The 10432-nt window shown below is 32.4% G+C and overlaps 1 protein-coding gene across 1 annotated transcript in view; it reads right to left on the reverse strand.

Annotated features, from left to right (window-relative positions):
- The window catches only part of LOC139499328 (uncharacterized), a 53316-nt gene extending 44537 nt beyond the window's left edge, over positions 1-8779 (reverse strand). Inside the window, exons 1-2 of the mRNA XM_071287997.1 lie at positions 8079-8779; positions 6325-6487 (exon numbers count right to left, since the gene is read on the reverse strand). Of these exons, the coding sequence (XP_071144098.1) occupies positions 6325-6487; positions 8079-8777 (862 nt within the window). The 5' untranslated portion in view covers positions 8778-8779. The remainder of the gene's footprint in view (positions 1-6324; positions 6488-8078) is intronic.
- Between the last annotated feature and the right edge of the window lie 1653 nt (positions 8780-10432).

Genomic DNA, 10432 nt, shown 5'->3' on the forward strand with positions numbered 1-10432 from the left:
GTTTTGGTCAAATAGTTTTGTTTTCCAAGTCAGCATGAGGTATTAAAACTACTGAAATTTTGTTACGTATCAATATTTTGAATAAAAGGAGGACAAGCTGGTATCCTAAATTTATGCGAACAAAAATTTGTTGTTATTAAATTGCAATATTGCTGTCCATTGTCATGATTATATTATACATTGATTCCTGACATAAAAAATATGGCTGATTAATACTATGCGGGTACGTCATGATGTATATATAGATTTACAAATTAAAGTGCACATATGGTCAGTTTTGGTAATGCGGTCAAATAATTTTGTAGTACAAGTCAGCTGGAGGTATCAAAACTACTGAATTTTTGTTACGTATCAATATTTTGAATTAAATGAGGACATGCTGGTATCCTAAATTTATGCGAACAAAAATTTGTTGTTATTATATTGCAATATTGCTGTCCATTGTCATGATTGTATTATACATTAAATCCTGACATGAAAAAAATTACTGATTTACTGTCCGGGTATATAGATTTTCAAATTGAAGTGCACATATGGTCAGTTTTGGTAATGCGGTCAAATAATTTTGTTGTACAAGTCAACTGGAGGTATCAAAACTACTGAAATTTTGTTACGTATCAATATTTTGAATAAAATGAGGACATGCTGGTATCCTTAATTTATGCGAACAAAAATTTGTTGTTATTATATTGCAATACTGCTGTCCATTGTCATGATTGTATTATACATTGAATCCTGACATTAAAAATAAGGCTGATTTACTATGCTGGTATATAGATTTACAATTTAAAGTTCACATATGGTCAATTTTGGTAATGCGGTCATATAATTTTGTTGTACAAGTCAGCTGGAGGTATCAAAACTACTGAAATTTTGTTACGTATCAATATTTTGAATAAAATGAGGACATGCTGGTATCCTAAATTGATGCGAACTAAAATTGTTGTTATTATATTGCAATTTGGAGGTCAATTGTCATGATTGTATTATACATTGAATCCTGACATAAAAAATATGGCTGATTTAGTATGCGGGTATATAGATTTACAAATTAAAGTGCACATATGGTCAGTTTTGGTGGATGCGGTCAATTAATTTTGTTGTACAAGTCAGCTAGAGGTATCAAAACTACTGAAATTTTGTTATGTATCAATATTTTTAATAAAATGAGGACATGCTGGTATCCTAAATTGATGTGAACAAAAATTTGTTGTCATTTTATTGCAATATTGCTGTCCATTGTCATGATTGTATTATACATTGAATCCTGACATAAAAAATATGGCTGATTTACTATGCTGGTATATAGATTTACAAATAAAAGTGCATATATGGTCAGTTTTGGTAGATGCGGTCAAATAGTTTTGTTGTACAAGTCAACTGGAGGTATCAAAACTACTGAAATTTTGTTACGTATCAGTATTTTAAGTAAAAAGAGGACATGCTGGTATCCTAAATTTATGCTAACAAAAATTTGTTGTTATTATATTGCAATATTGCTGTCCATTGTCATGATTGTATTATACATTAAATCCTGACATGAAAAAAATGACTGATTTACTGTCCGGGTATATAGATTTTCAAATTAAAGTGCACATATGGTCAGTTTTGGTGGATGTGGTCAAATAATTTTATTGTACAAGTCAACTGGAAGTATCAAAACTACTGAAATTTTGTTACATATCAATATTTTGAATAAAATGAGGACATGCTGGTATCCTTAATTTATGCGAACAAAAATTTGTTGTTATTATATTGCAATATTGCTGTCCATTGTCATGATTGTATAATACATTGAATCCTGACATTAAAAATAAGGCTGATTTACTATGCTGGTATATAGATTTACAATTTAAAGTTCACATATGGTCAATTTTGGTAATGCGGTCATATAATTTTGTTGTACAAGTCAGCTGGTGGTATCAAAACTACTGAAATTTTGTTACGTATCAATATTTTGAATAAATTGAGGACATGCTGGTATCCTAAATTTATGCGAACCAAAATTTGTTGTTATTATATTGCAATTTCCAGGTCCATTGTCATGATTGTATTAAACATTAAATCCTGACATAAAAAATATGGCTGATTTACTATGTGGGTATATAGATTTACAAATTAAAGTGCATATATGGTCAGTTTTGGTGGATGCGGTCAATTAATTTTGTTGAACAAGTCAGCTGGAGGTATCAAAACTACTGAAATTTTGTTATGTATCAATATTTTGAATAAAATGAGGACATGCTGGTATCCTAAATTGATGTGAACAAAAATTTGTTGTTATTTTATTGCAATATTGCTGTCCATTGTCATGATTGTATTATACATTGAATCCTGACATAAAAAATATGGCTGATTTACTATGCTGGTATATAGATTTACAAATAAAAGTGCATATATGGTCAGTTTTGGTAGATGTGGTCAAATAGTTTTGTTGTACAAGTCAACTTGAGGTATCAAAACTACTGAAATTTTGTTACGTATCAGTATTTTAAGTAAAAAGAGGACATGCTGGTATCCTAAATTTATGGGAACCAAAATTTGTTGTTATTATATTGCAATTTCGAGGTCCATTGTCATGATTGTTTTATACATTGAATCCTGACATAAAAAATATGGCTGATTTACTATGCGGGTATATAGATTTACAAATTAAAGTGCACATATGGTCAGTTTTGGTGGATGCGGTCAATTAATTTTGTTGTACAAGTCAGCTGAAGGTATCAAAACTACTGAAATTTTGTTATGTATCAATATTTTGAATAAAATGAGGACATGCTGGTATCCTAAATTGATGTGAACAAAAATTTGTTGTTATTTTATTGCAATATTGCTGTCCATTGTCATGATTGTATTATAAATTGAATCCTGACATAAAAAATATGGTTGATTAATACTATGCTGGTATATAGATTTACAAATTAAAGTGCATATATGGTCAGTTTTGGTAGATGCGGTCAAATAGTTTTGTTGTACAAGTCAACTGGAGGCATCAAAACTACTGAAATTTTGTTACGTATCAGTATTTTAAGTAAAAAGAGGACATGCTGGTACCCTTAATTTAGGCGAACAAAAACTTGTTGTTATTATATTGCAATATTGCTGTCCATTGTCATGATTGTATTATACATTGAATCCTGACATAAAAAATATGGCTGATTTACTATGCTGGTATATAGATTTACAAATAAAAGTGCACATATGGTAAATTTTGGTAATGCGGTCAAATAATTTGGTTGTACAAGTCAGCTGAAGGTATCAAAACTACTGAAATTTTGTTATGTATCAATATTTTGAATAAAATGAGGACATGCTGGTATCCTAAATTGATGTGAACAAAAATTTGTTGTTATTTTATTGCAATATTGCTGTCCATTGTCATGATTGTATTATACATTGAATCCTGACATAAAAAATATGGCTGATTTACTATGCTGGTATATAGATTTACAAATAAAAGTGCATATATGGTCAGTTTTGGTAGATGTGGTCAAATAGTTTTGTTGTACAAGTCAACTTGAGGTATCAAAACTACTGAAATTTTGTTACGTATCAGTATTTTAAGTAAAAAGAGGACATGCTGGTATCTTAAATTGATGGGAACCAAAATTTGTTGTTATTATATTGCAATTTCGAGGTCCATTGTCATGATTGTTTTATACATTGAATCCTGACATAAAAAATATGGCTGATTTACTATGCGGGTATATAGATTTACAAATTAAAGTGCACATATGGTCAGTTTTGGTGGATGCAGTCAATTAATTTTGTTGTACAAGTCAGCTGAAGGTATCAAAACTACTGAAATTTTGTTATGTATCAATATTTTGAATAAAATGAGGACATGCTGGTAATCTAAATTTATGCGAACCAAAATGTTTTGTTATTATATTGCAAATTTGCTGTCCATTGTCATGATTGTATTATACATTGAATCCTGACATAAAAAATATGGCTGATTTACTATGCGGGTATATAGATTTACAAATTAAAGTGCACATATGGTCAGTTTTGGTGGATGCGGTCAATTAATTTTGTTGTACAAGTCAGCTGAAGGTATCAAAACTACTGAAATTTTGTTATGTATCAATATTTTGAATAAAATGAGGACATGCTGGTATCCTAAATTGATGTGAACAAAAATTTGTTGTTATTTTATTGCAATATTGCTGTCCATTGTCATGATTGTATTATAAATTGAATCCTGACATAAAAAATATGGTTGATTAATACTATGCTGGTATATAGATTTACAAATTAAAGTGCATATATGGTCAGTTTTGGTAGATGCGGTCAAATAGTTTTGTTGTACAAGTCAACTGGAGGCATCAAAACTACTGAAATTTTGTTACGTATCAGTATTTTAAGTAAAAAGAGGACATGCTGGCACCCTTAATTTAGGCGAACCAAAATTTTTTGTTATTATATTGCAATTTTGCTGTCCATTGTCATGATTGTATTATACATTGAATCCTGACATAAAAAATATGGCTGATTTACTATGTGGGTATATAGATTTACAAATTAAAGTGCATATATGGTCAGTTTTGGTGGATGCGGTCAAATAATTTTGTTGTACAAGTCAACTGGAGGCATCAAAACTACTGAAATTTTGTTACGTATCAGTATTTTGAGTAAAAAGAGGAATTATTTAAATGAATTAAACTATTGCTGATTGTGGCTGCATAGTTCAAGGGTGTATAACTAACAAGGACGTATACACCTAACATCAAATATACTTCTTTTCAAAAATATACATAATATGATTGAATTTGATCTCGGAATATATATATATATTCAGTACCTATTATCATTGTAACCGAGATCGTTTTTATAATAGATAGATTGTCAGATCACAGATAAATTTGTGTTACGTTCTGTGCGTACTTATTTTCAAATATTTGTATTTAATCCTGTTCATAAAACGGAAGTTTTAATTTTCAAATTACTTTATTTTCGATGTTTATACTACGAAACAAAGATATTATTATTTTTTTTTAAATCAACGAAGAGCGGTCCTGGTTACAAGTTAACTTATAGTGTTGAGCAGACCAGTCAAAAGTTAACATGGGAACAGGTCTGGTTTTGATCGGATTTGTCCAAGCAGAAGTTAACTTTGTGGCAGGACCGGTTTCCAAGTTAACTTATGTTAACTTTATGACAGGACTGGTTCCGAAGTTAACTTATGTTAACTTATGACAAGACTGGTTCGAAGTTAACTTATATCAATAGCGGACCTGTTTCCAAGTTAACTTTTTGGCAGACATAAAAACAGTCCTAGGACCAAGTCCGCTTTTCAAGTTAACTAGATTTTGGTCCTAGGACTGGTCAGAGCAGTCCTATATTCGGTCACAGGTTAACTTTGACCAGTCCAAATGACTGGTTATCAAGTTAACTTGCTGTACAGGTTAGGAGTGCACCCATCTGTAGATAAGTCAATTTTTTTAATATTATTGCAAGATGAGAGAATCTTAGATTGTATGCACTCTAAAAGATCTGTGACGTTTTTTAGTATCCACATCTGATTCAAGCCACCTGTTTGGTAAGTGTCGTGTTGTAACTTGAGTTTCCAAGTGAATTGTCAATACCTAATTCTTTTATCAAACATTTTATGTAATGAGATTTACACACAAAAACTATGTTGTTTATCTGCGGGGAAAACAACATATTTGTCATGGAAGTGTTCGGAACATTTGGATCGTTAAAGATTGACGTATCATGGGTATTGATAGACCCATTTTCTTAATTCGGATTTGTACCAACGACTTCACAGCCTTAATCCATTTGGAAAGAGTACCTACGTCTTCTTTCTGGAGTTTAGCCCATTGCCTGGCATAATGTTGCCGGGCAGACGTGCAATGACGAAAATGATACCACATAATTTTAAGCAATTGTTTTTAAAGTTCACAGTCTTACCTGTATATGCAGTTTTTTTTAAACTAAGCACCGCACCACACTATAAATATCTGTGTTAATATTTGATTAAGCATTAAACCCATATATCCCAAGTTGGAGTGCTCCGATATACGGCGGCAAGTACCTGTACAGAACAAAACAGATAGCACGTACATTTCAGAGCCGAACGTCGTGAAGGACAGCCGATCCGAACTGGCTTTTTCCGATGTAAACCCCCAAATACCCCCAAAAGATAATAAACTACGCTGGTCATTACCCCTTCGTGGTATAAAACAATATTCGGGGATACTATGTGAAAGAAGAAAACGCGACACCAAATTTCATCTCTATTCATTTAGTAATATAGATATCTATGCCATTAAGGATGCCTTACTCCTTTAAGATGAATTGACGACTTTATAGACATACCTTTTAGAAGTTCTGAATGACGTTCTTGCTGGTCAGTAAATGGTTGAAGAGTGTTGACAAAATGTGCCTTAATCCCTGCGCTTTCATTTATTACACAGTTCTTTACCTCTGTTGTTCTTTCTTGTATAATGTTTTTTAGTTCTGTTGGGATGTCCTGGACTTCCTAAAATATCTATATGCTATTAAGAGCCTGTGTCGCTCACCTTGGTCGATGTGTATATCATAAAAAGGACACTCTCAAATATTGTTGAGGTGATAAGAATGGACTTCGATTGCAAAAATCTCTATTTTGTTGATCTTTTATTACTGATCTTTTAGTCTGTTTGGTTTCTCTCTATCTTCTTTAGTTTTCGCTCAAAACACAAAAGAGGATAACAAAATTCTCTTTTATGGGCAATCACTTCTATGACGACTGATAGTCTACTAACCATGCTAACTTTATCGGCAAAAGTTGACTTTAAAATAGATCTTGCCTTGTTGATAATTTTTGTGATTTAAAGTGTTTATTTATATATTATAATTTAAATCATATTAGGCATAACGGGATACACATGTTTCTCCCTTAATATGGTTTTCATAGTTATAGGCAAAAATGAAAAAAATGGCTTTGTCATTTATTGGCAATAACTCATAAAAGAATTTGTCTAACAGCTAGTTTTGACGTGAACAAATGGTGTATGGACAATTGGTTGAGCTCAATAATCTGAACATTTATGCTCCTTTCAGATTTTCTCTATTTAAAACGGTTTGGGTTAGAAAAATAATAGAAACATTTAAATTTTACCCCTATGTTTTATTTTTAGCCATGATGGCCATGTTGATTGGCAGGCCGGGTCACCAGACACATTTTAAAACTAAATACTAGTACCCAAAGGATGATTGTGGTTTAGTATGGTAAAATATATCTGAATAGTTTCGGAGTAGATATTTATATAAGATCACAAGAATTAACAAAAAAATATTAAAAATTTACTATAAAGGGCAATAACTCCCTAAGGGGTTGATTATCTTTTTTGGTAATGTTGACTTGTGTGAAGATCTTACTTTGCTGAAGATTATTATTGTTCACAGTGTATCTATATTTATAATAATATTTAGGTTGATAATCAACAACTAAAATTTCACTAAAATTACTAATGCAGGTGCAGCAACCCAAACACATGGTTGTCTGATGCGTATGCAACCTTCAGGGAAGGTGGATATTGACCTAATAAACATATTTACTCCCTCTTAGATTTACCCTGAATGCTTTAATTTCAGATATATAAATAAAAAACTTCATTTTACCCCCATGTTCTATTTTAGCCATGGTGGCCATTTAGGTTGATTGGCGGGGTCATCGGATACTTTTTTCTACTAGATATCCTAAGGATGATTTAGGCCAAATTTGGTTTCAGAGGAGAAGATTTTTATAAAAGTTAACGGACAACGACGGACGACGATGACGACTAACGACGGACGACGGACGCCAAGATATGAGAAAAGCTCACTCGGCCCCTTTTGACCCAGGTGAGTAAAATAAAATAATGTAAGTAGCGATACGTATTTCTTCATAACTTGGAGTAAAAAAACACTAAACAGTAATATACTATATGATAAAATGTAAAACATGAAAAATGGAAGGAATATTATAGAAATAGAACAACTTTTGAAAAAAAAAAGAACTTACACCTAAATCTTTGACTTTTAGAGAGTTTTAAACAAGATTCCAAAGAATGCAGTTTTAAATTAATATAAGCGATATATTGTCTTACCACTGGCAACACGTTAATTTTACCCATTAGTTCTTTAACATCCTCTTCGCTTAATATTGTCTTCTTAGTAGTTTCAATTGTCTTTTTTAACCACTTGGCATTTTGTGGACCTCCAGGGCACAAATTGTACAATGCATTTGTAAACTTTGCCCATAGGTTGTTCAGTTCTGGTTCTAAAAACGTCGCTGTAGTTACTGCATGGCATACGATTCCCCGTACATTCATAATTTCATTTATTAATATTGTCTCTGAATGGCAAATCATTGGTGTGTTTAGTGAGCGTAAACCTATCAATAAAGCATTTAAGTCGCTTAAATCCAAAGCATTTATCAGAATGTGCTTTGCAGTGTATCGACATATACAAGTTTGAGTAACGCTAGAACCACTCTTCTTTTCATGACCCTTTGAATATTTTATTGAACTATTATACAGGTATAATTTGTCATATATTTTTTTGTCCATTTTCCCTGTTTTTGGTATACTACAGCCATGAGCAGGACATTCGCAACATGCCACTTTCTTCTTGTCCCACTGATGGTAAAAATAGTGTTTTGTGTTTTCCAGAAATGTTGTAAAGTCATCAGTCTTGTATTTGATCTTTATCTTTTCTTCTGTAAAATCTCTCAGCACTTCTGCTCCAAAGTCGACAATACATTGGAATAACAGCAAAAAATCTTTTTGAATTTTAGAAATCATCATCTAACCTTAAACGAAACATATATTTCTTGGTATTTTTATATAATACTTTGATGGTTATAGGAAGATGTAGTTTGAGTGCTAATGAGACAACTCTCCATCCAAATAACAATGTATAAAAGTAAACCATTATAGGTCAAAGTACGGCCTTCAACAGCCATAGATAGATATAGGAAGATGTGGTTTGAGTGCTAATGAGACAACTCTCCATCCAAATAACAATGTATAAAAGTAAACCATTATAGGTCAAAGTACGGCCTTCAACAGCCATAGATAGATATAGGAAAATGTGGTGTGAGTGGTAATGAGACAACTCTCCATCCAAATAACAATGTATAAAAGTAAACCATTATAGGTCAAAGTACAGCCTTCAACAGCCTTAGATAGATATAGGAAGATGTGGTTTGTGTGCTAATGAGACAACTCTCCATCCAAATAACAATTTGTAAAAGTAAACCATTATAGGTCAAAGTACGGCCTTCAACAGCCATAGATAGATATAGGAAGATGTGGTTTGAGTGCTAATGAGACAACTCTCCATCCAAATAACAATTTGTAAAAGTAAACCATTATAGGTCAAAGTACGGCCTTCAACAGCCATAGATAAATATAGGAAGATGTGGTTTGAGTGCTAATGAGACAACTCTCCATCCAAATAACAATTTGTAAAAGTAAACCATTATAGGTCAAAGTACGGCCTTCATCAGCCATAGATAGATATAGGAAGATGTGGTTTGAGTGCTAATGAGACAACTCTCCATCCAAATAACAATGTATAAAAGTAAACCATTATAGGTCAAAGTACGGCCTTCAACAGCCATAGATAGATATAGGAAGATGTGGTTTGAGTGCTAATGAGACAACTCTCCATCCAAATAACAATGTATAAAAGTAAACCATTATAGGTCAAAGTACGGCCTTCAACAGCCATAGATAGATATAGGAAGATGTGGTTTGAGTGCTAATGAGACAACTCTCCATCAAAATAACAATTTGTAAAAGTAAACCATTATAGGTCAAGGTACGGCCTTCAACAACCATAGATAGATATAGGAAGATGTGGTTTGAGTGCTAATGAGACAACTCTCCATCCAAATAACAATTTGTAAAAGTAAACCATTATAGGTCAAGGTACGGCCTTCAACAGCCATAGATAGATATAGGAAGATGTGGTTTGAGTGCTAATGAGACAACTCTCCATCCAAATAACAATGTATAAAAGTAAACCATTATAGGTCAAAGTACGGCCTTCAACAGCCATAGATAGATATAGGAAGATGTGGTTTGAGTGCTAATGAGACAACTCTCCATCCAAATAACAATGTATAAAAGTAAACCATTATAGGTCAAAGTACGGCCTTCAACAGCCATAGATAGATATAGGAAGATGTGGTTTGAGTGCTAATGAGACAACTCTCCATCAAAATAACAATGTATAAAAGTAAACCATTATAGGTCAAAGTACGGCCTTCAACAGCCATAGATAGATATAGGAAGATGTGGTTTGAGTGCTAATGAGACAACTCTCCATCAAAATAACAATTTATAAAAGTAAACCATTATAGGTCAATGTACGGCCTTCAACGCGGAGCCTTGGCTCACACCGAACAACAAGCTATAAAGGGCCCCTAAATTACTAGTGTAAAACCATTCATACT

Source organism: Mytilus edulis, chromosome 12, assembly GCF_963676685.1.
Source record: "Mytilus edulis chromosome 12, xbMytEdul2.2, whole genome shotgun sequence".
NCBI lineage: Eukaryota > Metazoa > Mollusca > Bivalvia > Mytilida > Mytilidae > Mytilus > Mytilus edulis.